Below are 24,584 nucleotides of genomic sequence, written 5' to 3'. Positions count from 1 at the left end.
CTTCCTTCTCCTCCTCCTTTTCCCAGGCGGTAGCCAGCGGTGGGGTAGGCAGCCTCCCCGCCTGCTTGCCCCGGAGCCCGGCAGCGGAGGAGGCAGCGGCCGTAGCGAGCGGGGCCGGCCCGGGCCGGGGCTGGTGCCCTCCTCGGAGCGCGGGAGAGCGAGGAGAGATCGAGGCGGGGGCGGGTGAGGATGGAGGTGTGAGGCTGGGGAGAAGGAGGACTGGCCAGGCATGTGAGCTGGCTCCCTCGGCTGCAGCTTGCCAGCGAGCACCCCGGAGCCACATTTCCCGGGCCCCCGCGGGTGGGCAGAACCGATCGCATCCTCTGACGGGCCGGTGCAGCCAATTGATACTGAAATCCCCTCCCCTCCGTCCCCCACCATCCATCCTTCCATCCATCCATCCAGCCAGCCATCCCTCCCTCCCTCTCTTCTGGCTGCCTCCAGTCCGCACTGTACTGCTGGGGGCTCGGTGCTGGGGAGAAGCGTGGGGGGCTCGGCTGTCTCTGATTCATTCATTCTCCGCTGGCTGGGAGGTTCGCAGCCTCTGGCTATAAAGGGGGAGAGGGGGAGAGAACGAGAGAGACAGATAGAGACAGAGACAGAGGGAGACACAGAGAGACGGAGAGGAATAAGAATATATTTTTAATTTAAAAAAAAAAAGAGCAGTGAATGAAGGGACCAGCGCAGGCCAGGCTCCATTGTGTTCAGCCGAATAAGGAGGGGGGAGGTAGAGGGAGGTGAGATTTGGGGGGCCGCCTTCCCCGAGATGTGCTGCCGCTCTCCCCTCCTGCTGCCAGCCTTGAAATGGCTTCATTTATTCTCTTCTGGAGATTGAATCGATCCTCCTCAGCCTTCTCTTCCTGTTCCCCACCTCCTCCATGCTCTGAGTCCTAGAGGAGGGGGAGGGAAAAGATTTCGCCTCCTAGGAGTATCGTGCACGTTTGGGAGCTGCTGGGTTTGCGCTTTGAGATTTTTCTATTTAAAAAAAAAATCTTTTTCTATTTGCAAGGGGACAGAAACCGTTGCATTTCCTCCCCATTTTTGGGCTTTGATTTCCATTGTTTTTACCAGTTTTTAAATTGCATGCCCCGTGGTGTCGCGCTCCCCACCCGGTAGACCTGCAGGGTGCCAGGGAGATTTGAACGCGCCGCTCGCTCTCCCTGCAGCTCGGAGAAAGAAGGCGAGCCTCCTGCCAGCTCCTGGCGCGGGGACTGCATCCTTGTGCAAAAGGACATGCGAGCAGCGTCCGCCGAACTGCTTTCTTGTAGGACTCCATGAACCTGGATCGTGCACCGACCCACGCGGACTCGCGCTGTGGAATGAGCATTGGCCTCCGCTGCTCCCCGGCGCGGCATTTTAACTCTGGCAAGCAGATGCCACCTCCTCTGCTTTGAACGGTTCGGGATCTCCACGCGAGACATTCACTTATCTGAGGAAACATCCTTGAAATACCTCCAGACACGCGCGGATCACGTGGGGAATCGACGGCGCTGAAGCCACTGGAAAGACTCCTTGGGAAATTCTTCCGTAGAGCAACTTCGGCAGAAGTTTGCACTGGGCAAAATGGGGTAAGGAATTTCTGCACTGGGCTTCGAATGTTCTAAGTAGAAGATAAGGGTGGGGGTGGGGTGAGGAATGGGTATGTTTTAAACAAAAGACTTTCCTATCCTTGGCTAAATTCCTGATTATGGAGCTTGAAAGTCCGCAGGTGTAAGAATCGTCTTTATAGGGTCGTCTTATTTTAAAGGTGACTTAAGGCCTAAGAAGTTGTCTTTTGAAGGACCTTGAGTTTGTCTCTTGAATGCAATCACAATTTGAATGTTAGTGTTCCACCAGACAAATCCTTCTTAGAATTCTGAAATCTTCCAGTACCAGTCATTACAGAATTCTGTGGTTTGGTTTTCACCGTAGTCTCTCCCCTTCTCTCCCCTCCCCCGCCAAAAAAGGGGGGAGAAGGGAGAAGATTGATTTCTCTTTCTGTTTTTCTGCTTTGTAAAGGTTAGTTGTAAAAAGTAATTGTAAAAGTAACAGAAATAACGACAATAATAATAACTGATGTTTTATGGCGTTTTAAGGTTTGTAAAACAGTTTACATACATTATTTCATCTAGCACCACAGTCCTGTAAATGAGGTATCTGGCTTGTCCTTAATCTCATTTTACGCATGAAGAAACTGAGCCTTATATTTGTGTGACTTGTGGGTCCTGCTAGTGGTAACAGGAGGTGGGATTTGAACTCTTGGTTTTCCTGACTACACCTCTCTTTCCACTACCGCATATTGTCTCATGGCTGCTAGCGAGTAATAAAGGCATTTATTTGGAAATTAAGTGCATCCCCAATATAAACTCTGCTGTGCTGGAACAGAGCGAGACTTCTGTTTTAGGCTCTGGAGCCCAGAATTTGAGTTGGAAAGAGTTAACTTGTCCCTTGGGGCATGAAAGTGGAAATCCAAGGCAGATAGGGTATCTATGAGCTTCAGGTGCTTCTGGGGAGTTTCTCCTGCGGTAGAATGTCTTTTATTTTGCAACTTCATTTAAGGGCTTTAATTTGAATGAAAAAACCTTCCAATCTCTCTCTTCCCCCACCCTGTTTAATGGGGAACTTCTCAGACTTTGCTGCCCACATTCCCCTAAATTATGGATGATAGGTGATGTTTTCTCATTTTAAATCATCTTGATAGGAGGATGAATCAATACTTAGTATAAATTTAAGCATATTTTTCGAATAATTTCAGAAACACGATTTCAAATACTGCCAGCTTTATGGTGTAGGAACTGACAGTAATGTATGCCATTTGTTATTGACTCTCCATCATATAAATGGGTCAGTGTTTTAGAATAACTTATGAAATCTATTATTTGACTATTTCAGTCTTTGGTTGTGTTTGATATTGATTATTGTGTGGACCTGAACTTTCTGTTCTAATTTGTTCAAACATAGGTTCATAGATGTAGAGCTGGGAGGGACTTTAAAGGTCACCTAGTCAAATTCACTGATGTGACAGGTGAGGATCTGTCCAAGGTCGCTCCAGTGGTAGTGGCAGAGACTGTACTTTGAACCAAATTCTTTGACTTGAAGTTTTGGTGCTGCCTCAATATGTATTTAAGGAATTTACATATGGATTTAAGGAGTATGTAGATATGCAAGGAATATGTTCCTATGTAAGGAATATATGTATGTTTAAGGGATTTAGCCAAAGACTTTCAAAACTTGTTCTAGCAGTGTGATTTGCATCTTGTAAAAACGTTTATATTTAAAAAACTGCATGTTCATCTTTAAGGAAAGATTTCAGGACATGCTTTTTAAAAGCTAGAATTTTAAATATTATTTATTCATTTTAAACAGCTTTCTCTTGGGTTCAGTGACTTCCTCATTCATTTGGAAACAGTAATGGCTTTTAAAACTTTCACTTACAAGTGTGAGTAATAGGGAAAATGTCTTTTTATGTGATAGGAGCAACGCTTAATGGAAAAAACGAGTAGACTGGGAATCTTGAGAGTCCTAGCTCTGATCTAGAGAGCACTAGCGCTGCTGTTGTTACCTGGATGACCTTGGGCAATCACTTCAACCATTTTAATCTCTCTGGACTTCAGTTTCTTAATGACTAGATGTTCTCTAAGGCCTTTTCCACCTATAATTGTTTATTCTGCTTTTTTCTCTTTTTCTCCCCTTATCCCACCTCCAGTTTTTGTTCTCCTTAGTGAGATTTCCTGAAGTGTATTTCCTTCAGAGGGAGATAGTTATTTTCTCCAAAATCTCATTTTTCATCACTTTAACAACAGTAATTGGGAAGTAATGACAGCTTAAAATTTTTGTGAAAGTGGTCTTATTTAATGTTGTGTTTCTAGTATTCCAAATTCTTGAAAATGAAAGCTTAAAAATGGCTTCCTTCAAATAGCTTCAGTTTTTCTTTTCTGATTGAAGCATGTTGGAAGACAAATGGAGTGGCAGCTCCTCTCCTGAGAACTGCATCCTCATATTAGACTAAGGAGTGCAAGTGCACTAAGAAAAGTCAATTGGGCACAATCTTTCCACGGAATATTGATCATTGCTACTGATTAAACTCTTGGGACCGTCAGCACATGATACATAGTGACATAATATGAAGTTCGATGCTGTGGTTTTTTATTTTACAAATTTTGTGTTGCTGCTTTTTGTTTTTATATCTCACCCAGAGAGCCATCCCATGTAAAAAGAGGATGACAATGAAATGTAACAAAACTAAGCAATGTATTAACTAAGAGAGATGGTGTAGGTGGTGTTCTGCACCCACAGTATCCCACCTTTGCCAAGAGAGGAAGCAGGTTTCATTCCCATATCTTTTTGTGGAAGCCTCCAGTTTGGTCCTTACGATTACTCGGCAGTCAGTTTTGATTTTGTTTTATTTTGCACTTTCTGTTTATGTCCTCAGCATAATTTTAAATGTGATAATATTCTAAGTCAGGTCAGTTTCAAAGAGGGTAACGGCTTGCAATAAATGATCTTAAAACTTCCAAGAAGGTAAAAAGGACAGATGGGAGTGCTTGCTTTGAAAGTTTGTCTCCCTGGCTTTGGCACTCTTATTTTTATTTTGGGCAAGTCATTTTTCACATTCCAGACATCAGTTTTGTCTCTTGTCTGAGTTGACTTAGGCCAGAGTGTTTTTCAGCTCTCAAATTTTGCGTAGCTAGAATATGTAGATGTTTGTACTTAGGTAGGTGTAAACTTAGAACTGAGAGTGAAAGTAATGGATCATACTAAAAGTTATACACCTTAAATTTGATGGTTCACAATTTTTTGAATCCATGCAAAAATGATACTCTTTTGACCTAGATTTGCTAATGTGAGTTAAGCATTTCATATTGTTTGTCCCGGTTATAATTTGTAAATGAAGTTAAAAGATTAATATGACTATAATCTTCATTTGAATTATGAAGGCTTCTGTGTGTCAAAGTAAACTTGGCAAAAAAAAAGGAAATGGAACTTTGTGGTGGGGAGCAGAACACAGAAAGGGAAAGAGGGAAAAAGGGAAGATAGGTGTAATCACTTTTCACTTGGCTTCTGCAGAAAATTTTAATTCCTAGAAGATGGTGGTTTTTTATTGCTTTAGGTGCATTGAAAGTTTTAATTTGTGAGTGCTTAAGTGTTGTGCCTTCCTTAAAAAGAAAAAATAAAGACTTCTCTTAGGTAGGTCCTTTAAAACCTCATCTTCACCAGAGCGAATTCAGAAGAGTTCCTTTTAAAACATGAGAACACAAAGTAGACGCAAGTCTACCAATTTACACAGAAATAGTGTTTTTCCAGTAAGAAAATATAGATAACTGTAGTTGACTTAAAAATTAAAAAATAATAAAATTTTGCTATTTATTTCATGTGCAAGTTCACAGTTTACACAAGGGATATTTTGGGAGAATTTGTTGCTTTTGGTATGGGATGAAGATTTTCATATGACAAAGTTATCATCTCAACAGATGACTGCCATAGAGAATGATGACAAGGCTTGGGTCTCCATTATGCTGTATTACAGAAACTCCTTCCCTCATTCTTCTTACTTTCCCCTTTTCATTCCCCTTTCCTGGGGTAGACCCCTGAATCTTTTCAGTGTATTAACTGTGCTGAGGTTTACATCTGGAAACCTCCTCTTCTCGCTTCGAACTTTTGGTTGTGGGTTTCTTGCTTTACTTGGGAGGAACAGTTGAAACCTGCCAGAAGCTATGGCCCCTGGGACAGCATCTTCCCTGCTTTGCTGAAGCTTAATTCCAACTCCACAAGATTTATGGCTGTGTACAAAAAAGCAAGGGGATCAGGAAGCTTACTTAAAGGAATTCCTTGGACCTTCATGTTACTGAACTCAGATTTAGGACAGAATGTTCTCAAGAGTGAAAAACATGACTCTAAGAGTGGCAGTAAAGGGAGTTTGTTCCCTTGAAAACCATCTCTGCAGGGATGTCCATTTGTTACTGAGGAGGAATCCTTTTTTGAAACCACTTGTGTTTTTATCAATCACCATGTCTGTTAATGATCAAATCTTGATTATTGATTCTCATGAAGTATACCACAGGTGTGCCTAAAGCTACATGGAGCTCATCAAAAGGCATTTTATATTTGATTAGATTGTGGTGTTGGGCTTTTTTTTTAAAAATCATGCTTCCATTTTGGGTTTGTGTGAGTTACAAACTCACTGTTAAGCTGATAATGAAGATTTGAGCACCTGACTGAGAAGTAGCTGGGCAGCTGTCAAGTATTTCCTTCCATATCTCTGTTCACATCTTCCTTAGGACCCATCCTGATGACAGGAATAAATGAGCCTTTCTCCTGATTGGCCAAGCACAGCCACTGTTTCTCAGCCCGCCCTTCTCCTCTCTGCCCCGCCCCCCCCCCCCCCCCAAAAAAGAAAAAGTCCCACGTTGACATTGACATGTTTATAAGGGCTTCCTTGCTGGGGTATGCAGAATAAGAATGATCTGCAGTGTCAACAAAGCAAATAATTAAGCAGACAACCATTAGATAATCTGGCTGTCAGATTTGGAAACTAGATTTTTGTAGCCTGAGCAGCTCGAGCACAGACAGCTGGTTTAGCGGACAAAGGACTGCTGGCTGGAGTTGGGCAGTCTACACCTTTTTGGTGCAGACTTTAAATCTAGATTAATTTAACTATGTGTTTAGTCCCCTTCTCCCCTCCCCATGACATCTATCTACAATACGATTTGGTAAAATGTAGGCTGTTTCAAAGTACTGCCATTCAGTTCAGAAATAAGAATTACACTGTTGAGGACATTTGAAAACATATCCCTAAACTCTCAGGCCTAGACTCCGAGTGTATCACTATTCAGTGAGATCCCTTTTAAGTAGCATTTTCCCAATAGCCCCTGGTTTCCCTTCTTAGAAGAAGACGCCTTATTTTCCTTTCCTTTGCTGTCACTTGGCCTGGCTCTCTGACCCATGCTGGCTGTGACTGAGCACATCATTCAACCTCACGGTGTCATAGATGGATCTCTAAGGCAGTTACCCAGATTGTTGCTGTCAAGTCATCTCAGTCATGGCCAACTCTTTGTGACCTCATTTGGGGGTTTTCTTGGCAAAAATAGTGGCGTGATTTGCTATTTCCTTCTCCAGCACATTTTATAAATGAGGAACTGAGGCCAACAGGGCTAAATGACTTGCTCAGAGTCACAGAAATAGTGTCTTGAAGGCCATAGTTGAGCTTAGTGCCCCTGACTCCAGGCTAAGCATGCTATCCATTGAGCCACCTTGCTGCCTATCCAAAATTATATATTGTATCAGTGGAAGAAGTTTCCACACTGAGAGTTGCTTACACTGATAAAATATAGTTCAAGACCAAAAACAATGCAGTATGGATTTTTGTAGCATAGATATTCCAGAATGAACAGTTACACATCAATATTTATTGAAGACTTTTATGTCAGGTATAGAGGCTAGAGGAGATATCAGGTCTGAGCTTACCAATGGCTAGGAAGGAATTTATTTGTATTTTGAAGTCAGGTTAATTTTGAATCATATGTGGCAGTGAATGATAGCCCTGCTTTTAGTATCTTCTTTCAGTGTAGTATACAACTGATACCTTCATGTTCTCCATGAGTTAGTTTCTTCCTGCACCCTTCCCAATAATTTACTACCCATGGTAAGATCAGATTCTTCCAGTGCCCCTTTTCTCTCACATATATAACCTGCCCCATGAATACTGTATGAATGGAACTGATCTTTCATTCTCCTTTTCTGCTGTGTGAATTTTACCCATTGTTTTCTGGTTGTGATGCTGGCAGGACTTAGGAACAGAAATGGTTCTCTTCCTTTTCCTATTTCCTCAGAAAGTAGAATACAGAATTCAGTTCAGTGCTTGTTTGCCTACTTAGATGAAGTAACTCTAAAGGATAGAATCTGTCTAAAAACCTCTCTTTTAGGTCTTCTTTCTCTGTCATGTGACTGTCACATGGCCTGCCCCTCTCTTAGTTCCTCCTTGCCAAAGCATCCTACCCTTTTATTTAAGCCTTCTAACAGCTCAACTGGGGAAAACAAACTGGGTGATGGAAGAGGCTCTTGTGAAGGATGCCCCCCAAGTAAGGCATTTCTTTGCCTTACCCCTAGAAATAGAGCATAAACTGTACAGGGCAGCAAATGATATTGTATCAACTTAGTGCTGTAACTTGGCTTGTATAATGGAAACTTCTGTATGATCAAAAAACCTATGATTTTATTGGTGTAGATACTTCCTCCCCACAATCATGGCTCTTCTATGGAGCATCTGCCTCAAAGGAGTATTATTATGAAGAGTAAAAAAGATAACGCATGAAAAACCATTCTTTGCTCATGGGCCATGCAAAAAAAAGGTTTCAGGCCAGATTTGCTCTTTGCCTGTAGTTTGCCTGCCCCTGCTCAATTTCATTGAGGGTCCATTTTTTTTTTCCCTTGTAGGATGATACTCTATTTTGTTGGGATGTTGTAAATATTTTATTCCATGTTCTTTGCTTCTACAAAGTGATAGCTATAAATCTTGAGCAATTGTGGTTGTGGTTCCATGATATTTGAATTATTTTTCTGGATACTTGGAACTATTTTTTCTTTTGTGTGGAAATTCTGAATTCTGGCAATAACATTCTTCAGAATTTTCATATTGGGATTTCTTTGGAGTGTTGGTCTAGTAATTGTATCTCAACTCAGACTTTTACCCTGTCACGGTCTTTTTGAATCTTGCCTTTGTCCTTTAGAAACTTGATAAACATGCCATCTTTGACTTTTGTCTTTGATGAAGATTTTAAACTCCATGGACCCAAGAGCAGATTCTCAGTTCATTCCACTGGAAATGTCCTTCCCAAGTGACCTTGAACCATTAATGACCACTATTTGGTTCCAGTTCAGCCAGTTTTAAATCTATCTAATTATACTGTCATTGAGCTAATATCTCTCTATCTTTTCCACAGTAGTAGTATGAAAGACTTTGTCTAAATTTTTGCTAAAAGTTAGGTATCTACAATATCCATCCACTTGAAAATAGCTTATTCAGAAATGAAGCAGTGTTTTAGTTGAATAATATATGGTGTCTGTTTCTTTTCTCTCTTATATACCTGCTATTCCACAGTCTGTCATCTGATCTATTTTATGACCCATGACTTGTACAGTCAAGGGCCTCTGCGATTTATAGAGCTCATTAGATTTGTGGAATGAACAAGATGTTTTAAATGCTCAGAAAGACTTTCATTTACTTCATAGAGTTCACTTCAGAGTCTCAGGATACTTCAGGTTTCAGCAATAGTCTGCCTCATTTTCAAAGGCTCCCTTCTAAAGAAACAGTCAGGCAGTACTGATATAAGCATATTTTAACTCCTCAAAATTGGAAATATTTCAAGTTTTACTAAAGAGCTATATAACCATAGTGTTAATATATTTTAATCAATGAGCAAGCATTTAGGAAATGCTGGATATGTGCCATGTCCTGTGCTAAGTGCTGGAGATACAAAGACAACAATGAAACAGGCCCTGCCCTCAAGATACTTCTAGTCTAATAGAGGAAACGTGTGTGTGTGTGTGTGTGTGTGTGTGTGTGTGTGTGTGTGTAAAATCATATACAAAGTGAATAGAAGGTCGTTTTGGAAAAGAGTTTCACTAATAGCTTGAGGGATCAGGAAAGCTAGAGGGATCTTGTAGGAAACCAGGGATTTCAGAAGGTGGAAGTAAGAGGGAAATGTGTTCCAGGAATGGGGAGACAGTGGGACAAATGCTCAGTAGGCAGTTGGTGATACAAAAAGGGACCCCGGGAAAAAAGTTTATATTATATTATAGATCTGAGTGTCACCTTCATAGATACCATTGGAGCCTTGGGATTTCATGAAGTCACCACATTAGTATAGAGAGAAAAGAAAACATCCCAGGACAATCTTATGCTATGCCTGCCATTAGTACGTGTGACATGGAAGATGGCTGACCAAGTGATACTGAGAAGGGGAAACAACCAGTAAGAGACCTGTGTCCTGCAAACCCAAAGAAGAGAGTTTCTCTAGAAGAGAGACTTTGAGAGGGATAAAGATTATGACAACAATTCAGTTTGGCAGTGAAGAAAGAGATGATTGGTAGCTTTGGAGAGAACAGTTTTATCTGAGGGATGGATTTGGAGGCCAGATTATAAAGGGCTAAGAACTCCTTTGTCAAGTTTGGAGATGAAAGTGACCAATAATTAGAAGTAATGGAAACTTGTGAAGGTTTTTTAAAGATTGGGGATTTGTCAAGGAGACATCTTCATCAGTGCCCTGAGGCAATGAGGAAATGGTGGGAATTATGTGAAGTGGTTGTGAAATTAGGGGAGGAAAGGAAGCTCTTAATGAAGGACCTCAATTGTTGTTACTGTTAAATATGAAATAAGGTCTCCTGAGTGTGTGGGGAGGAGGTACTGCTGGGAGATTGAAGAGAAAAGAAAATATTTGGGCCAGTTGTAAAGAATGAGATAGAGAATAAGCGGGGAATAAAATAATTGCCTTGCTTCATTGAGGGCTTAGCTGAAAAGAGATAACACATTTGTAGAGGACCCAGTTGGTTTCATGACTTCTATCTCTGTTTGGCAGCTTTTGAGTTGGTCTGGACGCAAATGGTGCGAGTAACCTAGGGTTGGGTTTGAGCATGACATGAGGAGCAATGGGGTGAGTGACCAAGGGATTTGAAAGTAGAAGTTGGTGTTGTTGTCATTCTTCATCCTTCATTTTTGAAGAGGAATAGTGACGTCACGGGTGATGTCTTAGGGTAGAACTGGCTCAGCAAGGGAGTTGTTAAGATTAGGAAAGGAGAGCAGGGGTAATAGTCTGGCAAAGTACTGAGAGACAGAGAGATCACAGGTCATAAAGAGAACAAAGAATAGGTTTAGGAGGAGTTAAGGGGTAAGGAGAAATGGAATGAAAGACAATCATTGAATTAAAGAATTTTGGAGTTCATAATCATGGAAGGGGAGCACTTGTGAGTGACAGCAAGGCCAACATTGTAGTTTAGATGGAATGGAGGAATAGTTGTGTGAGTTGAGCTGATTGAGTTGGAAGCTTCCTGTATTTCAAGGAACATCATTCTGTGGGCTCAAGTCTCGTAGTATGAGGACATGAGTTGGGATAGAGAAGGAGAGTATCCATCAGGTACTGGGCTCATTGAAAAGGGAAAGAAAATGTCCCAAGGGTCCATAGACCCTCAAAAGGAAGAGGTTGCTGAGTGGTAGGAATAGAGGGAGAAGGCACAGAAGGGAAGCAAGGGGAGTAAGCTCTATGGGGGAGGTGTTAGTGTGTAGAGGTTCCAAGATGAGCAGCATTAAAGTGTTTAGCCTGATTTTCTATCCTCCTAGGTGAGAATTTTACTTTCTGTGATTCTGGGTTCTGCCTCCCCCAACACACATGCAGAACAACATCAATTGCCTCACTCACGCCTATCTTCCATCCCAAACCTGATCCCCAGTGGAAAGAATGGCTAATGGAACAGTTATAGACAGAAATGTTCCCTTTTTTTGTTCCCTCATAAATAACTTCTGGTAATTGTCTCAGTCAGGGAGGGCTTCTTATTTTCCAGGGTCAGTTTGCAGCCTAGTTCAATCAAATGGAAAAGATGGAGAGGCAGGATATTGGTACCTTGGGGCTCCCTACTGCTAGATTCATCTTCTCTAATACCCAGGCCTGTTCACATCATTCTTCTGCTCAAAAGACATCAGCCATTCCTTACTGGCCACTGAATCAATCCACGTCCTTTGTCTATTGTGCAGGGCTCTCTGTCATTTGATACCAACTGCCTTTCAAGCTTTATCTTTCACTTTTTCTCTACTTCCCTTCCTGCTCAATACTCTAGCCAAATGGACTCTTCAATGTTCTGGAATATAGGCTCATAGATTTAGAGGTGGATGGGATCTTAGAGGTTGTCTGGTCCAACACCCCCATCCCCATCCCAAGGAAGGGAGTGATCAGCAGAGGTGTTTCCTGACTTCAGTTATGATCTCCTTTTGTTCCATTTCTTCTTACACTTTACCCCTCCTAAACCTATTCTTTGCCCTCATTTCCTGCAGTTTCTCTACCTCTCAGTACATTGCCCTTTCCCTTGTGCAAAAGGTTTTCCTTGATTCATACCATGCTTCTTGGCTGGAATGCCCACCCTTCCTGGGCCTCCCCTCCCCTTTGCCCCATTTACCAAATCTCCACCTGTTGAAAATCTCCCTGGCCTTTAAGAATGAGCTCCAATAGTTATTTCCTATTACAGCACATCACCCTGCCTGGATTGTAAGCTACTCATTTGTGTTTGTGCTTCAGGACCTAGTGCAGTGCCTTACTAGTGTTAGGAGCTTAAGGAATGTGAACATCAGCAGCTGGGTGTAGCAGCAAGCATCCTGCTTTGGGAGTCCATGATCCTGGCTGTTAATCCTGGCATTACTTTCTGCTTGTTGTCTGTGTGACCTTGGGGAATTTATTTTACCTCTATAGGGCCTTGGATTCCTCTTCTGTAAAATGAGGGGATAGGACCTCCCTTCTACCTCTAGAGGTTGGTGATCACTCTGAAAAATTTGTTGAAATGCAAGGGCATTCCTTTACAAGGTGGCTGAACTGCCCCTCCTTTTCTTTGTGGTTTCTGAAGTTTTAATTCTGATTAAGAATTTTTTTCCCCCTCTTCCTTCCCTCCTCTACTGGGGAAAAAAACCCAAAGCCCTTTTGACAAATCTGCATAGTCAAGCAACACAAATCCTGGCACCGACCTTGCCCTGGAATCTTTCCTGTTCTACATTTTGAGTCCATCGTGTCTGTGTCAGGAGGATGAGCTGCATTCTTCATCAAGTCCTCTAGATCATTTTGTTATTGTGGTTCTCAGTTCCTTATATTTAGCAGCTTTCCTGAATATGTAATGCTTCCTACAACTGGAAAGAAATGGATTTCTTTTAGACAAAGCTAGACTCTTGGAAGAAGGTATAATCGTATACTTTTTAGATATGTTTAAATTGTGCTATAAGATTTAAAAATATGAGGGCAAATGAAAGCAGTCTCAGCAAATTTAATCTGATTCTAGGAGCCAGTAAACAGATTTTAAAGCCAAGTGAATTTTTCATCCTTCAGGGAGGGAGGGAAGGAGGAAGAGGGAGAGAGAGAGAAAATAAATAGAATGAGGCATGATATCTGACTTCCTCCCTCTGCTCCTTGCCTTCTCACCTTTCTTGGACCTCCTTGTCTAGAGCAGTATGGTTAGACTTCCTCTGACGGAGACAACGAAATCTGGGCTTCTTGTTTGTAGAGTAGTGAGTGTGAGTGAAGACATGCAGCTAATAAGATGTAGCAAAAATATACTTAGAATGAAATCAAACATTGTTTATGAAGTGGTCTATCCATTAGCATCACTTGATCAGTTTATCTGAACATATAAGAAACATGTAGTAAACTGTGGCAGGTGTACAGGCAATGCTTCGTTGTCCAAAATGACTTGATGATGGACTTGGAATGGTTCATCATACCTGGTTCTGGCTCTTTGTACCATTGCCGTCCCCTCTTCTGATAGAGCTCCAGGTAAGCTCAATGTTTAGCTCCAGCACTGCCTTCCTACTCAGAGACTTCGCAAGTCTAGACCTTAAAGTGACCCTAGAAGTCATCTATCCTTTGACTTATGAGAACAGAGAACCTCCGGGCTCATCCGACTGTGGAATAAACCCTCAAAGATTGTGCAGTAAGACTAGAGTCACTCTATTAGCAGAGGAAGATCTCTGGCTTGGAAAACAGGAGCTAGGAGGCATAGTCAAAATGTGGGTCCAGACTTTGGAACAGACTGGGTGCGTTGTTTTGCAGACTGGCTGCCTCTACTAAAATTTCTGTCTGAGCCTTTTTCAGTCTTCATCCCCCTTAACCCTCCTCTCTTTCCACTTCTATCCTCCCTGGCTTCTGTGACATTGCTGTCCTCTGGTTTTCTTCCTCCTTGTCTGACCACTGCTGTTGAGTCTCTTAAGCTGGCTTGTCATTCATCTGCCACCTATGCATGTGTCTGTCCACCCACAAGGCTCTGTTCTAGACTTTATCTTCCATGATGATTGTAATTATCCATGGAAAGCTTCTATTCAGAAGACTTCCAGATTTGTCTATCCAGTCTTAATCCTCGCCCCTGAACTTCAGTACTGTATTGTTAAACGTATGCTACTGCTTGTCCATCCTGTTGTGGTCTCCAGCTGAACATGTCAAGAGCATGTTAGCTTCTTGAGGACAGAGTGCTTCACTTTGGACTTTGTATCCCTGGTGCCTCATCTCTTCTATATTAGAAGCACTTAATAAATGTTGAATCACCATACCAATCAGAAATTTCAAATGAACTGGAATTAGACACTTTTTTTCCATAGGAAATCTTGCAAACGGCTTACTCCTCTATAGAATGCCTTCTACTGAATAATACTCTTCAAGTTCGTTTTCTTGCTTCATTCAAATTTTTATGTCCACTTTATAGTCTGTTTTTCAAATTAAGTTCTTCATAATGGTCCCTTGAAATTTCTTCAGTGGGGTGTACTGTATTTGCATAGTAATAGAACTTGATTTTAAAGAGCTCAGAGTAACCAGCCCAGGAAGTCCAGTGACTGTCAGCCACTGGTTCTTGAATGGAACAGATAAGCGAAGGGTGATTCCTACTTCTTTACGTTCACTGTATATGCCACAGACTCAACCTCCAGGTCTCTTGGCTTGTGGGTGCGGCTTGATATGTACTTGACCTTTTGTCCTTTTGCTCCAATTTAAGATGAGGAGGTCATTTGTACTAGTAGTCTCTTTTTAAGATCTTTCCAACCTTAACATTCTAGGAGTCTGTTTGTCAAAGAGGGCTATGGCTTTTTTCCCATTGGGCATTAATGAGTTGAACTATATAATACATGTTTATCTTTGGAAGAAAGGTTCTGTCAACATTATTTTAGTGATGGTATTACTACTGTGGTATTTTGAACCTTAGTGTCACGCAGTGTGCCATGATTAAAATTCATGTGTTCTGCTTAATCAGCTTGCCAACCTCAATGTATTTATCCGTCTTGTTTACTCAATACAGCTGAGGGTGTGGATGTCAAGAACAGGGAAAATGCCAAGCTATTTTTTAATAGAACTTCATTCCTTTTCAGGTCTGGATCTAGGCTGCGTTTGTTTGTATTTTTTTTTTCTATTCAGCCTCTATTTTCTAGAAGTTCATCTTTGATACTTGCTTACCTCCTAATAGTGACAATTTTGATTTTGTTATGTGTCCCTATTATAGAAAATGCTGTACATGATCACTGCTTAATCTTGCTACTCTCTGCATATTTAAATAAAAGTTGTGAGCAAGCAGGGAGAGTTAATGAAATACATATTGACTTCAGATGGTGCTGTGTTTTCATAGATATAGGATGAGGAGTTGGGACAGGGATACAATGAAAGAATGACCAAGCCATCAAGTCCCCTGGCAGCCACAGTCCCAGTTTATCATGTGAACAAGTTACTAACACACAAGTGATTTATATCAGTGGGTTTTAGTCTTAAAACTGAGTCTATTTTAAATGAATTTTTTAAGGAAACTTTCACTTGGGAGAGGATTAGCCACTGTTAGAAAAGATGCTGTCTCTGACAAATAGGAGACACGTTCATGGGATTGCCGCATTTAAGAAGAGAAAATAAAAGCCTGTTAGTTGCTTACATACTAAATGTATGGAAAAACATGAATTTTGTTTGTTTTTCAGAACCCTCATGAAATTTTAAAGTAATATTCAGTAATGTTGTACATACTTTTGTCTTCTCTGAATTTATGTTCTAAAAGGAGTGTAGAATATGATGGTGATCATAATTTTCATACTGTTTATTGATGATAATGGCCACCATTTATGTAGTGTTTTAAGATCTTAGAAGCACCTTCTGCAGTCTTTATCTTTACATAAGTGATCACCCTTAGGGTTAGGGTAACTAACTCTCAGGCAGGTGCTATTATCTCCATTTCTTATAGAATGAGGAAGCAGAGATTGAGTTCAAATGCTTTGCCTGGGGTCCTGTAGGTTTCCTGACTCTTAAGTCCAGAGGTCTATAAAAAGGTATCATCAAGATTCTCTACAAAAGGAATTTCTTTAGATTTTTGAATACACTGGAATCCTTTCTCATGAAAAATGATTATATTGTAGCATTTGTCAGACATGCAAAACCTATTGCTGCTGGTCATATTGTGTATTCCAATGTATTAACACTTCTGGGGAGAGGGTACCCTTGAATATTGCCATGCGAGCTGCTAAGAAGATCTGTAGGTAAAACTTGCTGAGCTGATAGTTTCAGATAAAAGAAAAAAGCTTCAGAAGTCACTTGGAAACATTTCTTATAATTTAAGTCACCAGTCAGTAACCCCTGTTTTAGGATCCTTGGTGACTATTTTTTTTTTACCTTCTACTTTCTAATAAAGCTTTCTATTTTGTCATTAACATGTAAAGCCTGGTTATTTTGAAATAAAATTTCTAATTTTTTTCATTGGCAGTCAGAATTACTTCTAATTTCTTGAATTTTAAAAATATAAAATATTTTATTTTTCTCCAAACAATTTTTTTCACATTTGGGTTTTTTTGGAAGTTTTAAATTCCAAATTCTATCCCTCTCCCCTTCCTGAAATGGTAAGCAAACAGATGTAGGTTATATATGTGCAATCATGTAAAACATTTCCATATTAGTCATTTTGGACAAAAAGATTCATAATTTCTTAAATTTTTAATGAAAATTTTCTTGAACTATCTCTGTTTTTCATGGACTGAAAAGAAATGGCAGCATGTAAGTAGGGTGACTTATTAACATGATAGGTCCCCTAAATATTTTTATTGAATTAAGTGATCAACACCAGAAAGTTTTCAGAAAACAAGATAAAGCAGGACTTCTATTGGAATTATTTTTTACCTCCTAATTGGGCTGTCTTAGTTAACCAGAAGATCGCCTTCCTTAATCAATCATGTCAGTTAATGGAAGTTTCTGTGGTCTGTCAGATTTTCTTAAACCAGAGTTGCCTCTGGTAGATACTGTATTTGATCCCTACCTTTCAAGTTATAGAATCAAAGTAAAATTCTGAAATCCCATCAGTAGTGAGTGGGCAGCGACTTGGGTGTCATAGATATTTCTAGATGGATGTTTGAAAATGAACTTTTCATGGGAAAATGTTAAATGATGCATTTGTGTTTCATGGTGGTATTTTGTGAATGTTACCTTTACATGGCTACTATTTAATATTTCTTCCCCAACTGTCTTTTGAAAGAGAAACTTCACATTTTTCGGGATCTTGAATTAACCTTAAATAACTGCAAAAAGTTTCCTATGCGGCCACCATTGTATTACTATCATGTGTTATTATCAACTTCCATTAACTTTGTGATGCAGTCATGCTCTGATATTTGTTTGGTGCAAAACATCAAGCACGTAGAGCAGGCCTGTGAGGCAGCCACTATGGAGGGCACAGTGATTACTGCTTTCATATAATTCTTGATGTCACAGGGAAGGATGCTATGAACAAAACTGAATGAACCATACATGGTAGGTAAATGTATAGAGAAATGAACAGGTGTCAAAACTGTTACCAGAGTGACTGGAACCAAGAGAAACTAACTTGAGAAAATGTCTTGGGCACAGTTATTTTATGAGTGGTGTATTGAAGAAGAAACAGATAAGATTTGGTTTTGTTTAGAGGAGTTGGGGAGGGATATAGGTCATTATAATTAAGTGGGAAACTGGAATCTTAGAGGTGAAAGTGGGAAATTAGGAGATGGGAACATTGCATGGGATTTGCTTAGAAGAATTGGGGAATGCAAAGTCAAAAATAATGGGAAATAATGTTAGAGGGGGAAGTGTATTAAGGATCTTATCAAACCCTATGATGGATTGTTTCAATTTGATTTCAGTGATAGTCTGGGAGTCTTCTGAGGACAGTGATGCAATAAAAAGTATGCTTTGAGGAAGATGCTATTGTAGACAAGACTGGCAATGGTTCAGGTTAGCACAAAACTGTGGTCACAAGGCTGCCCGGTTGTGAGTGGCCAGTGAAAGAGTTGGCAGCTTTCAGAAAGGCTGTGTCCAAGTTTTCACCCTCTCCCCTTTTTCTGGCATGTTAGGAGGTAGTGACTGCACATCAGTTTTAGACAGGGGGAGGTAATTTGCTGAAAAATGTGACATTCTTGAACTGAGATTTGATGGAGAGAAGAGGCTTCTTTCAGTCTGACTCATGTTTGATGATGGAGCTTCCATAGCTGTGTTGAAGAGAGGGGTGGGGTAGGGGAGAGGAGAGGAAAGTATGGTGGCAGTAACTTGGTTGCATGCCATTTTTGACCTGAGCAACATTCTCAGAGAGAAACAGCAGCATTTAATGAGATTCTGGATTTGGAGAGGAAGGAATTAAAGGTGACCGAAAAGACCGAAATACCAGGGGGATAGGCCAGCCACAAAAAGTGATGACAAAATTTGACAAGAAGAGAACAGTTTGGGGCAATGGAAGAAAATCTGCTCCATTTTAGACTTGTACACGATAACAAATATACCTTCTTTTAAACCAAGCACGGATGAGTAGTTTAGTAGTTATTTCCAAAGATGCTGCTAAATTTAGCTTCATTTACTTCATATTATTCCTACTGTCACCAATAGCAAAAAAGTGTCTATTTCTTATCTCATTTCCTTTTTTTGCCTTTCAGCTTTTTTCTAGCTTATGACTTATTCTGTCGTATTACTGCATATCATATTCCCCCCAAACAACCTTTAAATAATCTACACAGTATTTGTTTGCTCTCTTGCCTTCAGTACTAGTTTTTATCTGATTCAATGGCCTTTTGGGAAACCATGGTTGTTGACTTTCGCACTGGTTTACAGAGAAATCATTATCTCTTGTCCCTTCATTTTATTGACTTTCACATCCCTGATATCTATTATCTGGGTATGTGAGATTCCCTAAAGTGGGAAAAAAAAGTGGGGAAAATATCCTAGACTTGTTGCCAAAGGACATAAAAAGTCTAAAATGTAGACTGTGTGGATCAGTTTGTGGTCATTTGCATTAATCTTGTGCCTCATTCTCATGTACTCCATCCATCTCTATGCCAATTGGAAATTTCTTTCCCTAAAGAAATTCTGTAGTTCTCTTTTAAGTTATATTGCAAAGACAACCAAGCCTGTTTAGTTATGTTTGCGAACAAAATTAATCTTAGACAAACTTTAATTCACATATGGAACCCTCATGTTACCATCTGGGATTGTTTTGCTTCATGTTTTTTGAATGCTTAGCATGGATTTTCAGGTCATTATTCAAGTCTTATTTTTTTCCTTATAAACATCTTACATATTCCATCCACTACGTTCCCATGGCCATAGCTGTAACATAAACTTCAGCTCCTCCCAGCTAGATTACTAAAACAGCTTTGGAACTTGCCTTCTGGAGTCTAGGTTCTTTTGCTCCCCAATGAATCTTGCCTACTATCATGAAACAATATTTCATTGTGTTATTCTTTTTGCAGGCAACATGGTGTAATGGATAAGAGAGCTGGCCTTAGAGCCAAGAAGACCTAGGTTGAACTCCTACTTGCGATATGTACTGGCTACGTAACCCTGGGAAAGTTAATTAATGTTTTTGTGCTGTAGGCAGCTTTCTGGGTTACGGAGATGGTGCCTGTACCTGCACTGGCATAGGAAATTCCTTACTGGGAGCTCTCTATTTGAGTGGCATCCCAGATCTAGTTTCCAACCCTTATTCTTCTGCTCAAAAATTTAGCCACTTCTTGTGATTTCCAAATGCCTTTGTTTGGCTTTTTTTAAGCACGTTGTGATCGACGTCTTTTGTTGTTTTTACATCATCCCTTCCCAGTGTAAGCAGTTGGACAACACTAACCGATACATCGAAGAAGTCAAGCATTGTAGCGTTCCACACCCATGGTTCCCCCGGCTCTCTGCAGAGAAGCGAGCAGGGAGGTTTCTTCTCTTGTGTATGTTTTAGAGCCCAGTTTGACCGTTACAATTTCATAACATTTAGTTTCAGTTGTTTCGTGGTTCTTTCAGTTTACTTTAATGTAGTCTTTAGGCTGTGTTTTTGTGATGGTTCACTCAGCTTTCGTGATTGTCCGTATTCATCAAGTCTCACGCTGCCGTATTATCCCGTTATATTTATGTAACACAAACTTATTTAGACGTTTCCTAGTGAGTGGACATCTACTTTTTTTCTGTGTATTCTTTGCTACTGCAAAAAATGTTGTCATAAGTACTTTGGTGTATGTGGGACCCTTTAAAAAATCATTGAATGAATAAAGCATTCATTAAGTTTTTATTATGTGCAAGGTGGCTTGCTAAACCTTAGGGAAACAAATAAAAAAGTAAGACATCCCTGCAGTCAAAGAGCTATTCTAGCAGAGGAGATTACATATATGGAATATTTCATCTGCAAATTACAGAGAAAGGTCTTGTGGATCTCCAAGTACACAGTAAAGCAGATGGTAATGCCCCTTCCTTCATGCCATTTCTACTGATAAAAGTATATATTTCTTATGTTGAATGTTTTGACAGTGCCAAGGACTTTGGTGGCAAGAACTTTCTTTTCTGGGTCTTTAGCAGATATGGCTGTAACACTTGCAGGAGCAGTTGCCAGGGGTTGCTTCCTAAAATGATGACTATGAACACTGGGTTGGAAGCATTGCTCCAAGGCTCTTGGGTCTAGGATCCTAGGCTGTCTCCATCAAGATGTAAGGGGAGAGTGTGGTCAAGGTGGTTGACTTCCCTAGCACATTTTGCCTCATGTCTCTTCCTCAGTGTGTACCTTGCTGTTTCAGTTAGTCTAGCTTGCTTGGCTTGTGTGTGGCAGTTGGTTGGCAGTTGATAAGGATGGCTGGGCCCTTCTCCGCAGGAATTGTCTCCCCATATGGAGGATGTCATGGCCATCCTGGAGGCAGGACCAGTGGTCTAGGAAGGTGCTGCCACTCTGAGGGCTCCTGAACCTATCTGCATTTTGATGGCATTGTTGGTCAGCAGTTGTGATGAGGAAGGTAGGCCTCCTTTCTGTAATGATTTCTCCCTACCCAATAATTAAGCAGTCTGACAGTGTATATAACATTCTGCCCTAGGAGAGTACCACTTCTGCTGTGAAGAGGGATGTAGTTGGGGATTGGGCTGGAAGCAGGTCCCGTAGTCTGGGGGTGGGGGTATTGTTGTTCCTAAGGTTTTTGGGCTCAAGGTTCTGGGCTGTCCCCATCAGAGTCTGAAAGAGTAGTGGTGGTGACCTCCTTGGGACACATACCTAGCAGTAGAGTCTTTAGATGAAAGGGTAGGACTAAGATTTTAGTCACTTTCTTCCCCTAATTCCAAATTGCTTTCCAGAATGTTTGAACTGGTTCACAACACTTCTAATAAGGTATTTGAGTGCCTGACGTTTGCTTGGCTTTTCCTGCCTTCCTTAAAATGCCTTTTCCATATGCCCCCCAGACCTACCTATCTACCTTCCTCCCCACCCCAGTGTCTTAGAGTCTACTTGATGTCATGTCAGTCCGTTCTCTTCATTAGTCGATGAGTCTACACACCATGCTCATTAACACCTTAGCATGTGCATTTGTGTTGTCCCCTCTACCTGTCCAAATCCTTCCTATTTTCTAAGATCCAACTTAATGTACATATTTTCCATGAAGTCTTTACTAGTTGTCTACTTCCATTTCCATAGATCCCCCTTTCTGAATTCCTATAATATTTACTTCTTTCACATAGTTTAGCACTTTATTATGCGCTGTCTTGGGGCAGCTAGAAGGCACAGATGATAGAATGCCAGACCTGGAGTTAGGAAGACTCATGTTCCTGAGTTCAAATCTGGCCTTGGACTCTTATTAGCTGTGTTACCTTGGGCAAGTCACTTAACCCTGTTTGCCTCAGTTTCCTCATCTGTAAAATGAAATGATAGAGCCCCTCTAGTGTCTTTGCCAAGAAAACCCCCAAAGGGGTCAAGAAAAGTTAGACATGCCTGAAAAAATGACCGTGTGCTGTCTTGTGTTCTTATTTAGCAGGCGGATAGTGAGCGAATCAGGCAGCCATCTTCATTCTTCTTGAGCATGGGGGGTGGGGGGGTGGGTTCATTTGGTCAGAGGAAATCTAGTGTAGAAACTTCCTCCAATGTGGATAAAACCACTCACTTGTAATTTGTAGCCTTGGAATTGCCTGGGACAGTGCAAGGTTAGATGACTGATCTCCCTTGCGGGCACATCCCCAGGATATGCTGAGGGAGGGTTTGAGCCCACATCTGCTTCTTCCTCTGAGATTCATCCTGTGCTCATTATTCTGTGATGTCCCTCTTTACTTTTCTTATTGTGGAAAGCATTTCAGCAGGCTCCATTATAAGGGAAGCCTTAGAAGTAAGAAAACGGAACATATAGCTTGTTAATTTGCTGTGTGTCCTTAGGAACCTCCTTTTTTCCCCTTTGGATGACTTGTGTACAAAGTACATGTGTCTTTAATGATCAAAAAGCGCTTACCTCAATCAAATTAATATTTTTGAAGCATCTACTGTTTTGGGGGGGGGGAATACAAAGTTTGAATGTGACGTTCCTGTCCTCACAGAGTTCGTGGTGTAATTGAGTTAACATCTTACAATCATCAGAGTTTGAGCTAGAAGGGACTTCATAAACAAAAGCACTGAAGCCTGGTAAGCATCAGTGGAGAGTTGAGATTTAAAGCCAGATCCTTTGACTAAAAATCCAGTGCTGCTGCCTCGGTTTCTAAAATTCTTCTTGATCCTTTCTTTATGTTAGAAAGATAAGAGATAATTCAATACTAGGAGTCTCCAGCCATTTAAAATGTGAAATTTTGGATTGGATTCAAAATTAATTAAAGTCCTCTTTTCCTAAATAACATAAGAACATAATTATCTCACACCTTTGACTATATGCTTAGAAACATTCACAACTTCTTAATGTGCAGCTTTCTTTGTTATGGCTGCCTTTTGTCCTAAGCAATATACAGTAGATGGCCTTTGCCTCTCTTGTGCCCCAGATGCTCCTGTTCCATTCTTTTCCAGAGGAAGTATGCCCAGGGACATACGTAGCCTTGTTTGCTTACCATGGTACTGATAGTGCTAAATGAATGAACGAATCATTCGCAGTTCTGTGGTTTTCTGGGATGTTTTTAGGTTATGAGGGAAAAAAAATCTTATTAATATATTGAAAAGTAAAAATAAAAACTATGTTCCTAATAGTGTTTATACTGATATAATACAAACTTTATTTTTAGTGGACAAATTAATAGATGACAGCCTGTAAGTTCTTCGTATTATATTCATCATTGTAATCATGATTTTCATATGCTTCAACTCATATTAAATGCTTTTTTCTTCCTGGGCAACAGTAAGAACTGATCCTTCCTTTATGAACAGAACTGCCCCCAACTCTTGAACAACATTCGCTTTATTTGCTAATGCCAACCACACCTGAAAATTTGAAGGACCGTCCTCCTTTTTTTTGCATCACAACCCCTTCCCTTTCCTTCCCCCTCATTTCTCATAACAAACAAGTATATTCAAGCAAAATAGATTTGCACATCGGCTTTGCCTGAACGTTCTGTACCTCTGGTCCATCACTGGTCAGAAGGGGGGTGGCCTCCTTCGTCATTGATCCTTAGGTATGATAGTTGTCCGTTACATTAGGAATCATTTTACAACCTGATAAATTGATGAAAAAAGTATTTGTTAAGTGCTTACCACTTAATGTGCCAAACATGAGGTGAGTGCTTGGGATAAATTTAGAGTTAAATGTAAAGGCAGCCCATGCCCTCTCTAATTAAGACAAGGATGACAGAAAAAACAAAGTTCAGCTTGAGAGCACGTACAAAGAACCAGAAGTCCTGTGTGCTGAGGGCAAGGCCCAGGGTTCTGTAGGTTACATTAGTAAGTCATTTGACAGTACTAGGGGTAGGCAGGGCAGATGATAAGAGCTAGAGGACTTTGCGAAGTGGTAGGCAACAGGGCAAATGGTAAAGCTTGGTGGTCTTCCATTTCAACTGAAGTAATAGAATTGATGACTCCCACATCATCTAAGCCTAGTGAACAATCTTAAATGGGCTCTAAGCAAAGACACGAGGGAGAGAGATTTCCTAATGGTAGCAGGCCTTTGCATTGCCCAGCCCTTCTTGAATGGGTTCTAAGATGGGAAAGGGCTATTCATTTGACTCTGTACCAGTTTATGCAGGTTTTCCCAAGTTTCTCTGAATCCATTCCTTTCCCCCCAATTCTTACAGCACAGTAATATTTCATCACATTTATATATCATAATTTTATTAGCCATTCATTGATGGGTACCTCCTTTGCCTCTAGGTCTCTGCTACAACAAAAGTTGCTGCCACTAATATTTTTGTACATTCATTATTTCTTGCTGCACAGTAATATTCCATTACCTACATATAACATAGATTTTTTTCATAAAAAGTGCCACTATGATATTTTGATATATAGCAAACATTTGTTTCCATTTTTGATTCATTTATCTGGTCAAAGAGTATGGACAATTTAGTCTCGTTTTTTGCATAGTTACAAATTGATGTCCAGAATGGTTGGACCAATTCACAACTCCTCCAACAGTGCTTTAATGTGCCTCTTTTCCCACAGACCCTCCAACATCGACTTGTTAACCACTTCCTATC

General features: G+C 40.6%; 1 protein-coding gene across 3 annotated transcripts in view; it reads left to right on the top strand.

Moving 5' to 3' along the window:
- The first annotated feature begins 1,465 nt into the window (after positions 1-1,465).
- Positions 1,466-24,584, top strand: part of HOMER1 (homer scaffold protein 1) — a 155,872-nt gene continuing 132,753 nt past the window's right edge. For all 3 annotated transcript variants that reach the window (XR_011966529.1, XM_072606429.1, XM_072606428.1), the window contains exon 1: positions 1,466-1,568. Coding sequence is in view for 2 of the 3 variants with exons in the window: in XM_072606429.1 (XP_072462530.1) it covers positions 1,564-1,568 (5 nt within the window). In the remaining variant the exon portion in view is untranslated. The remainder of the gene's footprint in view (positions 1,569-24,584) is intronic.

Source organism: Notamacropus eugenii, chromosome 4 (genome assembly GCF_028372415.1).
Source record: "Notamacropus eugenii isolate mMacEug1 chromosome 4, mMacEug1.pri_v2, whole genome shotgun sequence".
Taxonomy (NCBI): domain Eukaryota; kingdom Metazoa; phylum Chordata; class Mammalia; order Diprotodontia; family Macropodidae; genus Notamacropus; species Notamacropus eugenii.
This window is presented reverse-complemented; position numbering and strand designations above follow the sequence as displayed.